Source organism: Mizuhopecten yessoensis, unplaced genomic scaffold (assembly GCF_002113885.1).
Source record: "Mizuhopecten yessoensis strain PY_sf001 unplaced genomic scaffold, ASM211388v2 scaffold11079, whole genome shotgun sequence".
Taxonomy (NCBI): Eukaryota; Metazoa; Mollusca; class Bivalvia; order Pectinida; family Pectinidae; genus Mizuhopecten; species Mizuhopecten yessoensis.
In genome coordinates this window covers 400,171-423,773 of record NW_018408869.1, presented here as the reverse complement: position 1 = coordinate 423,773, position 23,603 = coordinate 400,171, and the positions used below count along the sequence as shown (strand labels likewise).

Below are 23,603 nucleotides of genomic sequence, written 5' to 3'. Positions count from 1 at the left end.
AACTGCAGTTGGTCCCTCCGGTAATTTTAACTAACCAAATATATCCAATAATATTTTGTCAACATTGAAGATCCACAAAGGTCAATGATTTGAGTACAACAGAGGTCAATGATTTGAGAACAATAGAGGTCAATGATTTGAGAACAACAAAGGTCAATGATTTGAGAACAACAAAGGTCAATAATTTGAGAACAACAGTGGTCAATGATTTGAGAACAATAGAGGTTAAATGATTTGAGAACAACAAAGGTCAATAATTTGAGAACAACAAAGGTCAATGATTTGAGAACAACAAAGGTCAATGATGTGAGGTAAATAATGTGAGAACAACAAAGGTCAATAATTTGAAAACAACAGAGGTCAATAATTTGAGAATAGAGGTCAATGATTTGAGAACAACAAAGGTCAATGATTTGAGGTCAATAATTTGAGAACAACAAAGGTCAATGATTTGAGAACAACAGAGGTCAATGATTTGGGAACAACAGAGGTCAATGATTTGAGAACAAAGGTCAATGATTTGAGAACAACAAAGGTCAATGATGTGAGGTAAATAATGTGAGAACAACAAAGGTCAATAATTTGAAAACAACAGAGGTTAATAATTTGAGAACAACAGAGGTCAATGATTTGGGAACAACAGAGGTCAATGATTTGAGAACAACAGAGGTCAATGATTTGAGAACAATAGAGGTCAATGATTTGAGAACAACAAAGGTCAATGATTTGAGGTCAATAATTTGAGAACAACAAAGGTCAATGATTTGGGAACAACAAAGGTCAATAATTTGAGAACAACAGGGGTCAATGATTTGGGAACAACAGAGGTCAATGATTTGAGAACAAAGGTCAATGATTTGAGAACAACAAAGGTCAATGATTTGAGGTCAATAATTTGAGAACAACAAAGGTCAATGATTTGAGAACAACAAAGGTCAATAATTTGAGAACAACAGGGGTCAATGATTTGAGAACAACAGAGGTCAATGATTTGAGAACAAAGGTCAATGATTTGAGAACAACAAAGGTCAATAATTTGAAAACAACAAAGGTTAATAGTTTGAGAACAACAGAGGTCAATGATTTGAGAACAATAGAGGTCAATGATTTGGGAACAAAGGTCAATGATTTGAGGTCAATAATTTGAGAACAACAAAGGTCAATGATTTGAGAACAACAGAGGTCTATAATTTGAGAACAACAGAGGTCAATGATTTGAGAACAACAGAGGTCAATGATTTGAGAACAATAGAGGTCAATGATTTGGGAACAAAGGTCAATGATTTGAGATCAATAATTTGAGAACAACAAAGGTCAATGATTTGAGAACAACAGAGGTCAATGATTTGAGAACAACAGAGGTCAATGATTTGAGAACAACAAAGGTCAATAATTTGAGAACAACAGAGGTCAATGATTTGAGAACAACAGAGGTCAATGATTTGAGAACAATAGAGGTCAATGATTTGAGAACAACAAAGGTCAATGATTTGAGGTCAATAATTTGAGAACAACAAAGATCAATAATTTGAAAACAACAAAGGTCAATAATTTGAGAACAACAGAGGTCAATGATTTGAGAACAACAGAGGTCAATAATTTGAGAACAGAGGTCAATGATTTGAGAACAACAGAGGTCAATGATTTGAGAACAAAGGTCAATAATTTGAGAACAACAAAGGTCAATAATTTGAAAACAACAAAGGTCAATAATTTGAGAACAACAAAGGTCAATAATTTGAGAACAACAGAGGTCAATGATTTGAGAATAACAGAGGTCAATACCATCAGATCAAAAGATGTCAATGAATCATTTCCTTTTCTGGCTCGAGATATCAATGCATCTCATTAGTACTCAACAAATCATATCAAACTTACCGGTACACACCTAAGTTCATTAGTCTATTGACTGTGTCTTGTTATACTGAACTCTTAAACAGCCAACGCACCTTGCTGAGCTATTTGTACTAAAACAGTCATCACAACTACACAACAACATTACTCTGTCAGTGACAGTCTAATCAACTATGAAAACTGAACATGTATAACCCGTTCCACAATGCAGGCTTTGGCTAGTTCATCAAGTGTCGGATATTGATTACACTGCGGTAATCACCTAGCTTTAGTACTACCCATTACAACCATGGCATTTCTTGACCGTTGATAAGGATGTGGATTGAGAGACATCTTGTCTCGTTAGTTTACTCAACCTCTGTGAATTCCAGATTGTTCTTATGCATTTTTTTATATAAAGATTTATGATAATCAAAGGACATATCAGTCTACCAATGATTAAGGGCAGTTACTTTTTTATCACTCACCTGTTATTTCATAATGTTTTTAAAATCTATTTAAATGAACAAATGCTTAAGTGAACACTACAGTTAATCAGTAGACCATAATACTCATATTAGATTTTGACACTCCTTTCTTTAAATACTTGATAGTCCTTTACCTTTCTACAGGCCAATATCATGATTCTATGTCTGATGGTTCATAAAAAGAAGTTATTTGAAGATTGACCTTTGTGACCTTGAATTTGGTGATAGTCCTTCATCCAAGCCAAATGGCCAAATATCACCATCACTCTGGGACTTATGTATCATAAGAAGAAATTGTTTGAAGATTTCAACACATTTGAACCATGTGACCTTGACTGGGGGTCAAGATTATTCATTTGAACAGGTTGATAAAAATATCACAGCTTCAGGCCTTCATTTCAAGATTTTAACAAACATGACCACTGTGACCTTGCAAGTAGGTCAAACTAATTTATTTGAACCTAACTGATAGCTCTCTACAGCAAGCTACAGGAAAGATATTAAAGTTCATGAAAGAAATATTTTCATGAAGTTTAAACGAAGACAGAGAATATGAGCTATAGGTAATTTGTGTCAGACAATCAGAATCGTCAGCGGCCATCACAGATCTTCTAATTGGTTCAAAACTATTTCTTTTACTTTTAAGCAGATAAATGAAAATTAAACCAAATTTGCTCAATAGAATTTCATTCATAGCTCAAAATGTATCAGATTATCGGAAACCTTGGTGGCCAACTTTGTTTAACTAAACATGAAATTTTAGACAATCGCCTATTTCAGATTGTTTACCTCTAAAGCTGAAGAATTTCACACAGTATTATACACAAGTCATATACAGTACGTTTAAGCTCCAGGGACCTGATCAACCAGCTACAGTTTTACTTACGATGTTTGGCCGGAGTCTGAACACTAGTGGAAAGCAGACCAGCATGGCCTGTAATGTCGACAGAACAGTTGTTATCCATGACTGCTTCACTTCACGACTACGTGGAATCTTGTAGATTTTAAACTGAAATGATGTTTGAAAGACTTTACATACATATATAAATAGATCAGAAAAAAGGTTGATGCTACAAGTACCATACAATGTGAAGTCAAGCTGTTCTTGTATTACAATAGACATCTACATAAATTAAATATAGTTATAATATGATCATATTGATATCCAACCCTTTTCAGATGAAAAGTTTTTTTATATATAAGTCACAGGGCTGATATTCAGGGCATATCACATATTTTTTTTATAAATTTGTATAAACTGTTTATCACATTTCTGCTACACATATCAAAAAGAAAAATATATTCACATAACTTTCTTACATATTAAAGATACATTTTAGGCAATGTTTGATTATTTTTTGTTTTCCTCTATGTTTAGATTCTGAAAACCTTGCACATTATTTCTTCTGCAACTTCTTCATCAAATCTTTAATTATTTTCCCTTTTCAGCAGTTTGCTTCTCTATTAATTCCTCCAGTACTCATATCTGTGGGTCAAGAATCGTCCCACTGTGCTACTTTGATGTTTTGCTAGTACAGTGTGCAGATGACAATTTGACAATTATCTAAAATTTGACACCACATGGTGACGTGCATTCACATTTTTTATTTGCAAAATTAAACATCAGTTATTAAAAGGAAAAACTAAATCGCATGGGAGTGCATTATGGAAACATCCAACAAAGAAGGAGGGAGGGTGATATAACATATACACTAAACTAGGGACCTAAGAACCAGAGGTCCAGTTAAAGGTTACAGAATTCTTCCAAGGATATATTTGTGTCCAGCCCTCATGTTTATAAGGAATGATGGGTATATTTTTACAGTCATGCCAGTATTAAGTGCAAAGAAAAAAATGAAGACCCATTTTATGAGGTACAATGTATTATCTAATCACTGACATAATTAAAGTGTGGTTGTAGATCTCTACAATAAAATGTTCACAGCAGTCAATCAACTCTGATTGGTTTAATCAATGGACCAGGTCATTACGGTAAATAGTTTTTTTGATTTGCTAAAACAAGAAGTAAGACTATACTAATTGATGAAATTGAATTGTTATGCTTCAAATGAGGTAATTAAACATCAACATATTGAAATTCTGATACTCTTATATCTGTCGTGTGTGTCCCTCAAATGATACAGCCTTCTGAAACTCTTATATCTGTCCTGTCTGTCCCTTAAATGATACAGCCATCTAAGACTCTTATATCTGTTGTGTGTGTCCCTCAAATGATACACCCATCTAAGACTCTTATATCTGTCATGTCTGTCCCTCAATGCAAATGACACAGCCTTCTAAGACTCTTATATCTGTCCTGTCTGTCCCTCAATGCAAATAACACAGCCATCTAAGACTCTTATATCTGTCATGTGTGTCCCTCAAATGACACAGCCATCTAAGACTCTTATATCTGTCCTGTCTGTCCCTTAAATGATACAGCCATCTAAGACTCTTATATCTGTCCTGTCTGTCCCTCAAATGATACACCCATCTAAAACTATTATATCTGTCCTGTCTGTCCCTCAAATGACACAGCCATCTAAGACTCTTATATCTGTCCTGTCTGTCCCTTAAATGATGCACCCATCTAAGACTCTTATACCTGTCCTGTCTGTCCCTTAAATGATACAGCCATCTAAAACTATTATGTATCTGTCCCGTCTCTTCCTCAATGCAAATGACACAGCCATCTAAGACTCTTATATCTCTCCTGTCTGTCCGTTAAATGATACAGCCATCTAAGACTCTTATATCTCTCCTGTCTGTCCCTTAAATGATACAGCCATCTAAAACTATTATGTATCTGTCGCGTCTCTTCCTCAATGCAAATAACACAGCCATCTAAGCCTCTTATATCTGTCCTGTCTGTGCCTTAAATGACACAGCCATTTAAGACTCTTATATCTGCTCCTGCCTGTCCCTTAAATGATGCACCCATCTAAGACTCTTGTATCTGCCCTGTCTGTCCCTCAATGCAGATGACACAGCCATCTAATACTCTTATATCTGTCCTGTCTGTCCCTCAAATGACACAGCCATCTAAGACTCTTGTATCTGTCCTGTCTGTCCCTCAAATGATACAGCCATCTAAGACACTTATATCTGTCCTGTCTGTCCCTCAATGCAAATGACACAGCCATCTAAGACTCTTATATCTGTCCTGTCTGTCCCTCAAATGACACAGCCATCTAAGACTCTTATATCTGTCCTATCTGTCCTTTAAATGACACAGCCATCTAAGACTCTTATATCTGTTCCGTAATGCAAATGACACAGCCATTTAAGACTCTTATATCTGTCCTGTCTGTCCCATAAATGACAAAGCCATCTAAGACTCTTATATCTGTCCTGTCTGTCCCTCAAACGACACAGCCATCTAAGACTCTTATATCTGTCGTGTCTGTCCCTCAATGCAAATGACACAGCCATCGAAGACTCTTATATCTGTCCTGTCTGTCCCTTAAATAACACAGCCAGCTAAGACTCTTATATCTGTCCTGTCTGTCCCTCAAATGATACAGCCTTCTAAGACTCTTATACCTGTCCTGTCTGTCCCAGTCAGTTTAGGTGTAAAGACTGCTATTATTATACTTCAGTTTAGGTATAAAGACTGCTATTATTATAGCACTAACCCTGTAGGTAAGGCTGAGACCCTTAACACTCAGTTTCAGTCTGTCTTTAGCCCAGGTGGTAAATTATCCTCTGATGAATTCTTTAAAAATGTAATATCCCATCTTCCATCCAGTTCCCCATCGTGCCAGAATTTGATATCACTCCAAATGGCGTACAAAAACTACTGCAAAATTTAAACCCTAGTAAGGCAGCTGGACCTTGACGAGTTGAAGCCCAAGATCTTAAAAGAACTCTCTTCTGAAATTGCCCCTGTCCTCTCTATCATCTTTAACGAATCTCTTCATTTTGGCGCAGTTCCCTCTGATCGGAGGTTAGCGCATGTCTCTCCTGTCTATAAAAAGGGCTCTAAATTAAATCCAGAAAATTACAGGCCAATCTCTCTCACATGTATTTGTAGCAAACTTCTAGAACACATAGTGGTCAGTAACATCATGAACCACGCTGACAAACATAACATCCTTTACCAACTCCAACACGGTTTTCGAAGGTCAGTATCATGTGAGAGTCAGCTCATTGAATTTGTTGATGATGTCAGCTCCAACATTGGCAAGGGAAAACAAACCGATGTCTTAATTATGGATTTTTCTAAAGCCTTTGACAAGGTTAGTCTTTCGCTTCTTTGTCATAAGCTTCGTCATTATGGTGTAAATGAGAAGGTTAACACCTGGATAGAAAACTTCCTGGATAATAGGAAGCAGGCTGTTATTGTTGAAGGGGGAAAATGTAGCATTGTCGATGTCAAGTCAGGTGTCCCTCAAGGCTCGGTTATTGGTCCATCCCTCTTTCTATTCTATATAAACGACATTCCTGTTGGCCTCCATTCCACTGTAGGTCTATTTGCAGATGAAACCATTGTCTATCTTACTATCAAATCACCATCTGATGCCCAGCTATTGCAACAAGATTTAGACAAACTAGCTCTATGGGAGATAGCATGGGAAATGTCCTTCCATCCTGACAAATGTAACGTCCTTTCCATCACCAAGAACAAACATCCACAACATCACAAATACATGCTGCACGGAAAGGAATTACAACACGTAGACAAAGCAAAATATTTAGGTGTCACTATACAGTCAAATCTGAAGTGGGAATGTCACATCAGATAACATCTGTGGGAAAGCCAACTCCACCTTAGGCTTTCTCAGACGAAATCTAAAGATAAACTCGACATCTGTCAAGGAGCGGGCATATAAAACACTTGTCAGACCATCCCTAGAATATGCCTGCTCAGTTTGGGACCCTTATACTAAAACGGACATAAACAAAATAGAAATGGTGCAGCGTAGAGCAGCCAGATTAGTCACCAACAAAATTAGAAACACCTCCAGTGTTGGTGACATGCTTCAACACCTTAACTGACAATCACTTGAAGACAGAAGGAGAGTCATGCGACTGACAACACTACACAAAACTATACATGACAAAGTCAACATAACTAAAACCCAACTCATACCTCCATCCCGCCACACAAGACACGCACACCGGAACTCATATCAAACACTCTCATGTAGAACACAGGTACGACAACACCCAACTCATACCTCCATCCCGCCACACAAGACACGCACACCGGAACTCATATCAAACACTCTCATGTAGAACACAGGTACGACAACACCCAACTCATACCTCCATCCCGCCACACAAGACACGCACACCGGAACTCATATCAAACACTCTCATGTAGAACACAGGTACGACAACACCCAACTCATACCTCCATCCCGCCACACAAGACACGCACACCGGAACTCATATCAAACACTCTCATGTAGAACACAGGTACGACAACACCCAACTCATACCTCCATCCCGCCACACAAGACACGCACACCGGAACTCATATCAAACACTCTCATGTAGAACACAGGTACGACAACACCCAACTCATACCTCCATCCCGCCACACAAGACACGCACACCGGAACTCATATCAAACACTCTCATGTAGAACACAGGTACGACAACACCCAACTCATACCTCCATCCCGCCACACAAGACACGCACACCGGAACTCATATCAAACACTCTCATGTAGAACACAGGTACGACAACACCCAACTCATACCTCCATCCCGCCACACAAGACACGCACACCGGAACTCATATCAAACACTCTCATGTAGAACACAGGTACGACAACAATCCTTTTCCCCTCGTACCATAGTAGAATGGATAACCTGTCTCTAGATATAACCTCCATTACCTCTTCTGACTGCTTCAAACTGTCCCTAAACAAAAAACAATTCTAACTCCCATACTTTATAAATATTTCCCTTTCTCTATCTTTTATCTTTTGTTCTCTTGCCCTAGCAACCACTATCACATGACATGATCTTCAAATAGATGAAGGTGGTCATTACTATGCAGATGTAGATGTAGATTATACTTCAGTTTAGGTGTAAAGTTAGTGCTAGTATTATACTTCAGTTTAGGTGTAAAGATTGTGCCATTATTATACTTCAGTTTAGGTGTAAAGATTGTGCTATTATTATACATCAGTTTAGATGTAAAGATTGTGTTATTATTATACTTCACTTTAGGTGTAAAGATTGTGCTATTATTGTCACAGTGGGTCCCCGTCACAGTAACCATAATTGTCACACTGGGTCCCCTTCACAGTAACCATATTTGTAATAGTGGGTCCTCATCACAGTAACCATATTTGTAATAGTGGGTCCTCATCACAGTAACCATATTTGTCACAGTGGGTCCCCGTCATAATAACCATATTTGTCACAGTGGGTCCCCGTCATAGTAACCATATTTGTAACAGTTGGTCCACATCCCCATCACAGTAACCATATTTGTCACGGTGGGTCGACATCCCCATCACACTAACCATAATTGTCACAGTAGGTCCCCGTCACAGTAACCATATTTGTAACAGTGGGTCCTCATCACAGTAACCATATTTGTCACAGTGGGTTCCCGTCATAGTAACCATATTTGTCACAGTGGGTCCCCGTCACAGTAACCATATTTGTCACAGTTGGTCGACATCCCCATCACAGTAACCATATTTGTCACAGTGAGTCTCCGTCACAGTAACCATATTTGTCACAGTGGGTCCTCATCACAGTAACCATATTTGTAACAGTTGGTCCACATCCCCATCACAGTAACCATATTTGTCACGGTGGGTCGACATCCCCATCACACTAACCATAATTGTCACAGTGGGTCCCCGTCACAGTAATCATATTTGTAACAGTGGGTCCTCATCACAGTAACCATATTTGTCACAGTGGGTCCCCTTCACAGTAACCATATTTGTAACAGTTGGTCGACATCCCCATCACAGTAACCATATTTGTCACGGGGGGTCGACATCCCCATCACACTAACCATAATTGTCACAGTGGGTCCCCGTCACAGTAACCATATTTGTCACAGTGGGTCCCCTTCACAGTAACCATATTTGTAACAGTTGGTCGACATCCCCATCACAGTAACCATATTTGTCACAGTGAGTCTCCGTCACAGTAACCATATTTGTCACAGTGGGTCTTCATCACAGTAACCATATTTTTCACAGTGGGTCCCCGTCATAGTAACCATATTTGTCACAGTGGGTCCCCGTCATAGTAACCATATTTGTAACAGTTGGTCCACATCCCAATCACAGTAACCATATTTGTCACGGTGAGTCCTCGTCACAGTGGGTCGACGTCCCCATCACAGTAACCATATTTGTCAAAGTTGGTCGACATCCCCATCACACTAACCATAATTGTCACAGTGGGTCCCTGTCACAGTAACCATATTTGTCACAGTGAGTCCCGTCACAGTAACCATATTTGTCACAGTGGGTCCCGTCACAGTAACCATATTTGTCACAGTGGGTTGATGTTATTATCTACAATTGAAGTGCTAGGATAATTATTATCTACAATTAACATGCTTGGATGATTATTATCTACATTTGAGGTGCTTGGATGATTATTATCTACAATCCAGGTGCTAGGATGATTATTATCTACATTCGAGGTGCTTGGATGATTATTATCCACAATCCAGGTGCTAGGATAATTATTATCTACAATCCAGGTGCTTGGATAGTTATTATCTACATTCGAGGTGCTAGGATGATTATTATCTACAATCCAGGTGCTTGGATAGTTATTATCTTCAATCAAGGTGCTTGGATAGTTATTATCTACAATCCAGGTGCTTGGATGATTATTATCTACATTCGAGGTGCTTGGATGATTATTATCTACAATCTATGTGCTTGGATGATTATTATCTACAATCCAGGTGCTTGGATGGTTATTATCTACATTCGAGGTGCTTGGATGATTATTACCTACAATCTATGTGCTTGGATGATTATTATCTACAATCTAGGTGCTTGGATGATTATTATCTACAATCGATGTGCTTGGATGATTATTATCTACAATCTATGTGTTTGGATGATTATTATCTACAATCCAGGTGCTTGGATGATTATTATCTACATTCGAGGTGCTTGGATGATTATTATCTACAATCTATGTGCTTGGATGATTATTATCTACAATCCAGGTGCTTGGATGATTATTATCTACAATCGAGGTGCTTGGATGATTATTATCTACAATCTATGTGCTTGGATGATTATTATCTACAATCCAGGTGCTTGGATGATTATTATCTACAATCCAGGTGCTTGGATGATTATTATCTACAATCCAGGTGCTTGGATGATTATTATCTACAATCCAGGTGCTTGGATGATTATTATCTACAATCCAGGTGCTTGGATGATTATTATCTACAATCCAGGTGCTTGGATGATTATTATCTACAATCCAGGTGCTTGGATGATTATTATCTACAATCCAGGTGCTTGGATGATTATTATCTACAATCCAGGTGCTTGGATGATTATTATCTACAATCCAGGTGCTTGGATGATTATTATCTACAATCCAGGTGCTTGGATGATTATTATCTACAATCCAGGTGCTTGGATGATTATTATCTACAATCCAGGTGCTTGGATGATTATTATCTACAATCCAGGTGCTTGGATGATTATTATCTACAATCCAGGTGCTTGGATGATTATTATCTACAATCCAGGTGCTTGGATGATTATTATCTACAATCCAGGTGCTTGGATGATTATTATCTACAATCCAGGTGCTTGGATGATTATTATCTACAATCCAGGTGCTTGGATGATTATTATCTACAATCCAGGTGCTTGGATGATTATTATCTACAATCCAGGTGCTTGGATGATTATTATCTACAATCCAGGTGCTTGGATGATTATTATCTACAATCCAGGTGCTTGGATGATTATTATCTACAATCCAGGTGCTTGGATGATTATTATCTACAATCCAGGTGCTTGGATGATTATTATCTACAATCCAGGTGCTTGGATGATTATTATCTACAATCCAGGTGCTTGGATGATTATTATCTACAATCCAGGTGCTTGGATGATTATTATCTACAATCCAGGTGCTTGGATGATTATTATCTACAATCCAGGTGCTTGGATGATTATTATCTACAATCCAGGTGCTTGGATGATTATTATCTACAATCCAGGTGCTTGGATGATTATTATCTACAATCCAGGTGCTTGGATGATTATTATCTACAATCCAGGTGCTTGGATGATTATTATCTACAATCCAGGTGCTTGGATGATTATTATCTACAATCCAGGTGCTTGGATGATTATTATCTACAATCCAGGTGCTTGGATGATTATTATCTACAATCCAGGTGCTTGGATGATTATTATCTACAATCCAGGTGCTTGGATGATTATTATCTACAATCCAGGTGCTTGGATGATTATTATCTACAATCCAGGTGCTTGGATGATTATTATCTACAATCCAGGTGCTTGGATGATTATTATCTACAATCCAGGTGCTTGGATGATTATTATCTACAATCCAGGTGCTTGGATGATTATTATCTACAATCCAGGTGCTTGGATGATTATTATCTACAATCCAGGTGCTTGGATGATTATTATCTACAATCCAGGTGCTTGGATGATTATTATCTACAATCCAGGTGCTTGGATGATTATTATCTACAATCCAGGTGCTTGGATGATTATTATCTACAATCCAGGTGCTTGGATGATTATTATCTACAATCCAGGTGCTTGGATGATTATTATCTACAATCCAGGTGCTTGGATGATTATTATCTACAATCCAGGTGCTTGGATGATTATTATCTACAATCCAGGTGCTTGGATGATTATTATCTACAATCCAGGTGCTTGGATGATTATTATCTACAATCCAGGTGCTTGGATGATTATTATCTACAATCCAGGTGCTTGGATGATTATTATCTACAATCCAGGTGCTTGGATGATTATTATCTACAATCCAGGTGCTTGGATGATTATTATCTACAATCCAGGTGCTTGGATGATTATTATCTACAATCCAGGTGCTTGGATGATTATTATCTACAATCCAGGTGCTTGGATGATTATTATCTACAATCCAGGTGCTTGGATGATTATTATCTACAATCCAGGTGCTTGGATGATTATTATCTACAATCCAGGTGCTTGGATGATTATTATCTACAATCCAGGTGCTTGGATGATTATTATCTACAATCCAGGTGCTTGGATGATTATTATCTACAATCCAGGTGCTTGGATGATTATTATCTACAATCCAGGTGCTTGGATGATTATTATCTACAATCCAGGTGCTTGGATGATTATTATCTACAATCCAGGTGCTTGGATGATTATTATCTACAATCCAGGTGCTTGGATGATTATTATCTACAATCCAGGTGCTTGGATGATTATTATCTACAATCCAGGTGCTTGGATGATTATTATCTACAATCCAGGTGCTTGGATGATTATTATCTACAATCCAGGTGCTTGGATGATTATTATCTACAATCCAGGTGCTTGGATGATTATTATCTACAATCCAGGTGCTTGGATGATTATTATCTACAATCCAGGTGCTTGGATGATTATTATCTACAATCCAGGTGCTTGGATGATTATTATCTACAATCCAGGTGCTTGGATGATTATTATCTACAATCCAGGTGCTTGGATGATTATTATCTACAATCCAGGTGCTTGGATGATTATTATCTACAATCCAGGTGCTTGGATGATTATTATCTACAATCCAGGTGCTTGGATGATTATTATCTACAATCCAGGTGCTTGGATGATTATTATCTACAATCCAGGTGCTTGGATGATTATTATCTACAATCCAGGTGCTTGGATGATTATTATCTACAATCCAGGTGCTTGGATGATTATTATCTACAATCCAGGTGCTTGGATGATTATTATCTACAATCCAGGTGCTTGGATGATTATTATCTACAATCCAGGTGCTTGGATGATTATTATCTACAATCCAGGTGCTTGGATGATTATTATCTACAATCCAGGTGCTTGGATGATTATTATCTACAATCCAGGTGCTTGGATGATTATTATCTACAATCCAGGTGCTTGGATGATTATTATCTACAATCCAGGTGCTTGGATGATTATTATCTACAATCCAGGTGCTTGGATGATTATTATCTACAATCCAGGTGCTTGGATGATTATTATCTACAATCCAGGTGCTTGGATGATTATTATCTACAATCCAGGTGCTTGGATGATTATTATCTACAATCCAGGTGCTTGGATGATTATTATCTACAATCCAGGTGCTTGGATGATTATTATCTACAATCCAGGTGCTTGGATGATTATTATCTACAATCCAGGTGCTTGGATGATTATTATCTACAATCCAGGTGCTTGGATGATTATTATCTACAATCCAGGTGCTTGGATGATTATTATCTACAATCCAGGTGCTTGGATGATTATTATCTACAATCCAGGTGCTTGGATGATTATTATCTACAATCCAGGTGCTTGGATGATTATTATCTACAATCCAGGTGCTTGGATGATTATTATCTACAATCCAGGTGCTTGGATGATTATTATCTACAATCGAGGTGCTTGGATGATTATTACCTACAATCTATGTGCTTGGATGATTATTATCTACAATCCAGGTTGTAGGATGATTTTTATCTACAATCCAAGTGCTTGGATGATTATTATCTACAATCGAGGTGCTTGGATGATTATTATCTACAATCCAAGTGCTTGGATGATTATTATCTTCAATCCAGGTGCTAGGATGATTATTATCTACAATCGAGGTGCTTGGATGATTATTATCTACAATCTAAGTGCTTGGATGATTATTATCTTCAATCCAGGTGCTAGGATGATTATTATCTACAATCGAGGTGCTAGGATGATTATTATCTACAATTGACGTGCTAGGATGGTTATTATCTGCGTTTGACGTGCTAGGATGATTATCAGCTGCCAGTGCTCATCCAGACCTAATACTTGTGGATTTAAACTACTTGACCTGTGTAAAAATAACAATTTATACATTGCGAATGGTAGAGTTGGTAAAGATAAGCATTTAGGTAAAAAAAACTGTGGTGACGTCAGTGTTGTTGACTATCTAATCATAACGTCAGGGTTATTCCCTTTTATAAATGAATTTGAAGTTCTTAAGTTTGATCCAACAATATCCGATGTGCATTGTAGGTTATTTTTTACTCTCAGTGGCTTTTTGAAAAACACGAATGACTCTGATAATATGCATATTGGTCAAGATCAAGGTAACGGTCAAGGTCGATATATAACATGGAAGAATGATAAGAAAAATGAATTTATACATCATGTACAAAGTTGTTCTGTCGATGAATTAAATCGCATAAATGATGCACTTAATGTTTTGTCTGACAAAACTTCTGTCAGTCAGTCTGAAGTAAATGATGTAGTTAATTATATTTCCAAGTTGTTCCGAATTTCAGCTACCGATATTTTCGGATTAAAACAAAATTATAGAACACTCAATACACATAAAGTTGCTAATGAATAAGCCATGGTTTACAGCTGACTGTCACAGAAAAAGGTGTGCCTTTTTTGATGCAAAACATAAATTTGAAAATCATAGAACCAGTAGTAACCGAGTTAATATGAATAAAACCTCTAGAGACTATAAAAAGGTCCTTAAAAAGAGCTATAACACACATAGACATAACATTGAAAATCAAATACGAATCACGTCAAAATCAAATCCTAAAGATTTTTGGAATATTTTAAATTCATTCAATAAATCTAAAAATGATAACAGTGATGCTGATATATCTTTGGACGAGCTATATGAATACTTCAAGAAATTAAATAGTTCAGATGAAGATGAAGATGAGGATGAGTTTATTATTCCAGATATGAATGAAAATATGTTTGATTTTATACTAAATAGTGATGTGACTGAAAATGAAATTAGACAGGTTATAGTTAACCTTCGTAATAATAAAGCGCCGGGTATCGATAACATATTAAATGAGCATATCAAAAATACATAGTCGATACTACTACCTATATATGTTAAACTTTTTAATGTTATATTGAACTCTGGCCGTGTACCAGAAGCATGGACAATTGGAGTAATAAAACCCATATACAAAAAGAAGGGTGACCCTAAAAATCTCGATAACTATCGAGCTATTACATTAGTCTAATGTCTTTGCAAAGTATTTCCTGCTATTTTGAACTCTAGATTAAATAGACTTTCAGAAGAAATTGATCTAATTTCCAATGTTCAAGCTGGTTTTAGGAAAGGCTACTCTACAACTGAAAATATATTTATCCTTCATGCTTTAATATCTATATACTTTTCAAAAAGTAAAAAGCTATTCTGTTCATTCATCGATTTCAGAAAAGCGTTTGATACTGTTTGGAGGGTAGGTTTATGGAAGAAATTATTAAAAAATAATATCACAGGAAAGATATTGAATGCTATAACTAATCTGTATGCAAACACTAAATCTTGCGTAAAAACTAGCAATGGTATGACTGATTTTTTCACATGTCACGTCGGGGTAAAACAAGGTGAAAATCTCTCCCCATTTTTGTTCTCAATATATTTAAATGATTTAGAAGAATTTTTAATGAAAAATAATGTTGACCAGCTCATTTTTATATTGATAATTTATTTCAAGATCGCATGGGTATATTTGTTAAATTATTTATTCTGCTATATGCAGATGACACAGTTGTTATGTCAGAAACAGCTAAAGGTCTACAGAATGCTTTCTGTGAATTTGAAACTTACTGTACTATTTGGAAACTTAAAGTTAATCTCAATAAAACTTAAGTTGTTATCTATGAAAAAGGAAAAGTAATGCACAAAATATTTGTTTTACTCTTTTTGGTGAAGAGTTGCAAACACATGACAGTTACTCGTTTCTAGGACTGCTGTTTCATTATAATGGCAGTTTCTGTAAAGCAAGAACAAAATTTGTTGAAAAGCAATGTATGCATTATATAAAAAAATAAGAAATATTATTTTACCAATCGACCTATAATTAAAATTGTTTGATGTATTAATATCTCCAACCCTTTTGTACTCCTCAGAAATTTAGGGGTTTGAAAATACCAATATGATTGAGAAATTACATGTACAGTTTTGTAAAAGAATTTTAAACATACGTAGCTCCACAGCAAATATAATGGTATATGGTGAAATGGGTAGGTACCCTTTGAATATTGAAATTAAATCTAGAATGATAATGTTTTGGTATAAACTAATTAAAATGATTTCGCTGATTTTAAATGGATATCAAGAATCTATTCAATTGTACGGGACTAAGTTACGTATGGTTACAACAAAAAACTTGCACTATGAATAAAAATTACCTTAGGGTTAGTTTTAAAACTATTCTGTATGACCAATTTATACAACAATGGTATACTGATATTGAACATTCTTCCCGGGGTCAAACATATGCAATATTTAAACATCAATTTCAGTTTGAAAAAAACTTAACTATGCTCAAACAAAAAGATAGAATAACTATCTGTAAGTTCAGAACCAGTTATATATCTCTGCCTATAGAGACTGGGCGATAGACTAGAACACCACGTGAAGGCAGAATCTGTCTGCTTTGTTTTACTGGAGTTGGAAGCAAGTATCATTATTTGTTTATATGTTCAAATGCTTATGTAAGTCAAATCCGCAGAAAATATATACCTATTTATTATACCTCTAATCCATCTGTTCATAAAATGAAAGGATTAATATCAATATGTAATGTTAAAATATTATCAAATCTATCGCTGTTCATACAATTACAAGAAAGACAATCAAAAAATAATATGTGAATTTCACACATCAAACTGTAAACTTTTGTATACATATAGATATTACTGATCATTTTGTTAAACCTAACATAATTGTATTGCATAATGAGTGTGGTTACAGCTTTCTTATCATGGTTTGTTTGGTATCTGTCTATTCAGTATTGTATGATGGGATTGTAACACTAGTACTGTCTATTATATACATTTGTAATATTAAATGGTATGATGAGTATGATAGTCACTATTATGCCATGGTATGATTGCACTGTATGGTGTGGTATACTATCTATAATACATGTATCATGGAGTGCGAGTAATATATGTGTAATACTGTAATAATATTATTGTAGGATTGTACTGTAAGATGGATGCAACAGTGCCTGCTATACCACTGTGTGAGCGCACGGTATGTGTGAATGTAATGCTATGTATTATACCAACGTAATAGTATTGTAAAATGAGTGTGATAATGTACATCACAGTGTATTATGAGTGTCATTGTATGAGCAGTGCGTTATATTGTCTATTATAATAAGGTATGATAGCTATAGTAGTGTAATAGTGTGTTTATCATTGTATGAGAAGTGTAATAGTTTCCACTATATTATTGTACGCTAGCATAGTAAGATGAGTGCTTTACGGTCAACCATATCATTGTTATATTGTACTTTATGATGACCTCTTGTTGCACACAATAGTGTGCCTGAGTGAAAATAAAAAATCTCTGAAATTTCAGGATTCATTTGACTTACACTATAAAAAGTAAGGTACAAGAATAATATGTATTACCTTGATTCTATATTTGACGGGCTACATAGTTAATCAAACATTTGTGTGATGTAGCTATAGGTGCTCTAGGTTAATCCTGGTGCTTGTATTCATAAAACTGTTCTTAAACTCAAATTCAAGCTCTATTCCTAGTTCAAGTTAGAATGGTCACAAGCAGGCTTTCTCCTCTAAATGCTATCCTAAGGATTTGGCTAAGGCCCATAACAATGGACAATATAAGACAATGGGTTGACCTGTCCTACATTCCATCAGACATTCACTTACATTTTCGGAATTGTCTTTGCCCTTCTTGCTTTCAAAGTCCTGTATTTTGCCCTCACTCATGGTGTCGGTGGTAGCCATGACGTAATATCTTGGAGTATAGTGTTCGCCCAAACCACTCATTAATGTTAGAATCTCCCTAGTGTGACCTCCTGAAATGTCAACATTTAACATTCATAAATTTATCAAAATTTCACAATTTTATAAAAATTATGTACCTGGTAATATTCAAATTCTTTCACAAACCAATTGGGTTTCTTTTTGGTAAATTACAGAAACATTATTTTTTTTTGTCATCTTCCTACAGAAAAGGAAATGTATTTACATGTGAACTGCACCAGGAAAGATATATTGTTAATCTCTCAAAGGACCTTTTTTTCTGCTTTTCGGATGTTTTGTGTGCAAACTAACCAAGGAAGTACATGTATTTGTATATTGTCAACAAAGGGCATTTTATAATTAGAGAAATTACATTACATAAATATATTTAAAAGTAAAAGAGCTAAACAATCTCAGTGACCATGTGCTTCTATATTGTATATAAAGAGTCTTACTTTTTCTAATAAGCTGAATAAAGGATATGTCATATTTTTTCATTAAGATGGTTAGTTTGTTGAATGCTAATTAACAGCTCAGTAACCGTTAAGTCATAGCGAATCTTACATCAATATTACATAAAGGACAATTAAGAAACTTACAAAATGATAAGATAGAATCAACATTTCAAATTGCATCATTTTAGCAGAACTGAACTGGGTCAATCACAAGGGACCAGGTTTAACTTAATTAGTTGCAGCGTCCTGTACATTGGATTTTCCCACCCTTCTAGTGTCCGACTGAAGAAACCCATGTAGATGGTGAAGGGCATGTTAAGGCTTGAAGACTTTGTTGAAGGAGGTTTTAATAGCTGATTCACCAATATATGTTTTTTTAAGTCTCCAAAACAATTAAGGTCATGTGATGACATTATCGACAGTTGATAGGGCCACTCAAGGGCCATTTTAGTATGTCCTCTCAAGTAAATGTCATCACCTGGACCCGATATCACGAAACCCAGTCACAGGAAGTAGGAGAGAGTGTCATGGAAAAGTACTGGTTATATCACCGGTAGCAAACTTCTGGTAGTAGCTCTGTTTGAAGGTTGGTAGTTTGAATCCTGCAGCTTTTTTTCAATCCTGCTTCACAAATTATACATGCATACATATGTATAGTGTCTTGACTACCGGTAAATCTACTGGGATAAGCTCCACATGTCAATTGGCACAATTTACAAATTCTCTTGGTGTGATTGTTCTTTAAGTTCTATAAACATCTGTGATCATTTAAGTACAAGCAAGGTTTTGGAGGTGGAGGAAAACCGGACTACCAAGAGAACAAGAGGCCCATGGGCCTTAAAGGTCACCTGGGTCCTACAGTATTAATTTTTGTTGTTGAAATATGTACCAATTTGAGTAAAAAATTGTTAAGTTTGTCAGGACCATGAGTTGATCATTCCTACCAAGTTTCAATTAAATCACCCCAGTAGAAATTGACTTTAATTTTGAAATAGTTTTACAAAATGGCAGCCATGGAGGCCATATTGGATTTCTGATCCACCTGAAAAATTACAACATTTTGTCAGGACCATTAGTTGATCATTCCTACCAAGATTAGTTAAATGGGCCCAGTAGAAATTGAATTTAATTTTGAAATAGTTTTTCAGAATGGCAGCCATGGCGGCCATATTGGATTTCTGATCGACCTGAAAAATTACAACATTTTGTCAGGACCATGAGTTGATCATTCCTACCAAGTTTCAATTAAATCACCCCAGTAGAAATTGACTTTAAGATTGAAATAGTTTTTCACGGCCAGCCATATTGGATTTCTTATCGACCCAAAAAATAACAAACCCTTTGTCAGGATCATGAGTTGATCATTCCTAACAAGTTTCAGTTAAATCGCCCCTGTAGAACTTGACTTTAAGTTTGTAATAGTTTTACAAAATGGCTGTTGTGGTGGCCATATTGGATTAATGATCGACCCGAAAAATAACAACACTTGGTCAGGGAGTTGTCAGTAACATTCCCATGAAGTATCAATGAAATCCCTTTGACAGTATTTCAGCTTAAGCTGACAATGTAAAAATGTTAACAGACAACGGACACGACGGACGAAGACGGATAGCAATAGGTCACTTGAGCTAAAGCTCAGGTGACCTAAAAACCTAAGAACCTGTGACCCAGTGGTGGAGGGCTAGAGACAGATTATAATTAGACACCTAAACCACTCAGCTACCGCCGGCCCAAGTACACAAGGCATTACATATACTGCCCTACACTAATTGTCACTCCTACCGTTGAACAGGGGTCCATAACATGTTATACACATATCCTCCAAGCTCTCAACAATGAAATAAGCATCATATTTAGTCAAAATGCAGATTGTCCCTGCTAATTGCAGGTCATTTTAGTATGTAAAGGACATGCCAGGTTTTGGTAGTTGAGGAAAATCAGGAAAAGTGCCCGGAGAAAAACTACTGACCAGTTTGGCAAGTACCTGGCAACTGCCCCATGTTCAACATATCAATGGAGGGCTATAGCTAGTGATTGTAGAGTCAGACGCCTTAACCACTCGGCCACTGTGGCCCCGCCCCCATGGGTGCCCATATGTGCACACTATATTTGGTGGCAGTATTTTACCCGTATTTTACCATAAATTACCAATGGTTAGGGAAGGGGCATTTTTACAACAGGGAGGACCGACAGAATTTTCAAGGTTAAGTTTCTGGATGAGACTTCTCAGGAGGCGAATAGAGTACTACCTTATTGGCAAGCTAGCTTTTCCAGCATAACAGTGTAACCCTGGAACATACTCACTAGTTCAGCAATGTTGGGCATGGTCAGTGGCTGGATGGGTGCCCATGAGCACGTTACAAAGTCATCTGGTCTACTGTCAATGTTTATTAGGGGTCAATGCATGTACATGTTCTTGTATCTTTATTCTTTATTCAATTGGATTCTTGACCCTAATGTTTCCCTCCATGCTTTAAATGTAGCCGGGGTGCTACGTATCTAACCAGCTAGCGGGATGCTGATCGACATTTGATTCCTGCACATACTTGCCAGTTAACCTTTTGAAATTTCCAAGGGGGAGATTCTACATGCTCAAAATTAAAAACATAAATAGAATATGTTTATATACCCACTAGGGACACAATAACCCTTTAAAATGACATATTTTGAATTGTTCTTTCAGACGAAATCTTTAGATTTAAGAATAAAGGATTATTCAGGAAATTCTTTGGTTGAGCCTCGTAGGTAAATGAAGTGATAATGGGTTCCTATAGTGACAGTTGAATCAAGACTAGAACACCAATAGATCTCCTTTCAACCCATACTATTGTTTCTTTTTTACACTCACAAACACTGGTAGCGAGTCAGTGTAAGGAATGACAACTCTGGGTAAAGACTGGTACAAGGCAGGAAAAGAGTACACAAGCTGCTTAAATAATGAAATCAACTTAAATACATGCCTGATTTGTGCTCTCTATTTTTTTCAACTTGCAACAAAGAAGACAGCTCTATTCATCACCTCGGTTTGTTGACTGATATTTGACAATTTTCGGGGATGAGGGGTTCCCTTTATTGTTTTATTCAAATTTGGACTCAATCATAGTAAGTTTGATATATACATATCCTTATTGATTACATATGGATCTCGACCAGTTCCTTCTGTTAACAGCTCCGACAATTGCTAAGAACTGCAAAATATTTCTAGGAGGAGATTTCAACCTAGGTGACATCAACTGGATCATGGGTGGTAGCACACACGGAGCTAGAGATGAAGTCACACTGTGATAAACTAGTATCGTTACTGAACCGCCATGGGCTGGATCAAGTCAACACATTACCAACGTGTCAAGATAGGACCCTGGACTTGTTTATAACATCACATCCAAGCCTGGTAGAGAAGGTTTATACCTGTCCACCAATCGGAATGAGCGATCACGACATACTTGCCATCGGAACATCACTCAAACCAATAAAGTCTATCAAGATCACTCAAACAGTCTACAACTATAAAAAGGCCAACTGGGAGAAAGCAAAAACCAACATGTCAGACCTATGTAAAACACTCATGGCAGAACTACTTTAAGGATGCAGTTTTCAAAGTGACAGACACGTTGATTCCCAAAAAGACAGTAAAGAAAAACGCTGATGTACCGTGGATGACAAGGGAGATAAAGCGAATGATACACAAGAAACAGCGGATGTACAAACGGGCTTTAAAACATAGAGAAAACAGTCAGCAGTCAACAGCCTTTAAAGACTACAGGAAATCAGTACGAAACAAGATTCATTCATCATACCATAACTATCTGAACACACTACTAAACTGTCGGTATTTACCGAGGAGAATACCAACAACACTCTGGAAAAGGGACCATCAACATACACCCCCATGAACAACATCGTCATCTCGGACTCAGGAGTTATAAAGAGCATGCATTCAGCGAATGAACGAGAAGAAAGCGAGTGGACCAGATAAGATACATTGTACCTATCACATTCTTGAAACATACAGCTGACATCATCACACCAGTACTATCATTCATATTTCAATAATCGCTAGACCGAGGATAGATACCAACAGACTGGAAGAATGCGAACATCGTACCAATATATAAGAAGAGGACAGAACAGCACCAGCGAGTTATAGACCAGTATCACTCACAGCAGTTATATCGACATGCAATGCTATAACACATAGTAGTCTCACAGATCATGGACCACCTAGACAGAGGAAACATCTTACATGAAAATCAACATGGATTTCAAGCTAGACGATCATGTGAATCACAGCTGCTGATGACAATTGATGACATCGCCAAACATCTAGATCAGGGAAGGCAAGTTGACATGGGAATACTGGACTTTTTGGCTTCGACAAAGTTCCACACACACGTTTGTTGAAGCAACTTCAATACTATCGGATACAGGGAACAACGCAGAGATGGATTAACAACTTCTTGAAAGACTGTCAACAACAAGTATTAGTCAACAATGCCACATCTAGCACAACACCAGTAACATCCGGGGTCCCTCAGGGAACAGTGCTTGGGCCGACACTATTCCTTACCTTCATTAACGACATTGCAGACAACATCACTTCTTCAATCAGACTATTCACAGACGACTGTGTCATCTACACACCCATACTTTACCAACAAGACCATAAACAACTGCAGAAGGACCTGAACACGCTAGTAGACTGGAGCAACACCTGGCAAATGGAGTTTTACGTTAAGAAATGTGCCATCATGCAGTTTGGAACTTGTACAAGAAAGTGAGCCTTCAATTACACCATGAAAGGAGAGCCACTAGAGATAGCAGATCACCATCCATATCTAGGC

General features: G+C 36.9%; 1 protein-coding gene across 4 annotated transcripts in view; it reads right to left on the bottom strand.

The window, feature by feature from the left end:
* The window catches only part of LOC110465459 (UDP-N-acetylglucosamine transferase subunit ALG14 homolog), a 30,552-nt gene that overhangs the window by 5,341 nt on the left and 1,608 nt on the right, over positions 1 to 23,603 (bottom strand). For all 4 annotated transcript variants that reach the window (XR_002464618.1, XM_021521285.1, XM_021521286.1 and 1 more), the window contains exons 2-3: positions 18,212 to 18,360; positions 3,208 to 3,330 (exon numbers count right to left, since the gene is read on the bottom strand). Coding sequence is in view for 3 of the 4 variants with exons in the window: in XM_021521285.1 (XP_021376960.1) it covers positions 3,208 to 3,330; positions 18,212 to 18,360 (272 nt within the window). In the remaining variant the exon portion in view is untranslated. The remainder of the gene's footprint in view (positions 1 to 3,207; positions 3,331 to 18,211; positions 18,361 to 23,603) is intronic.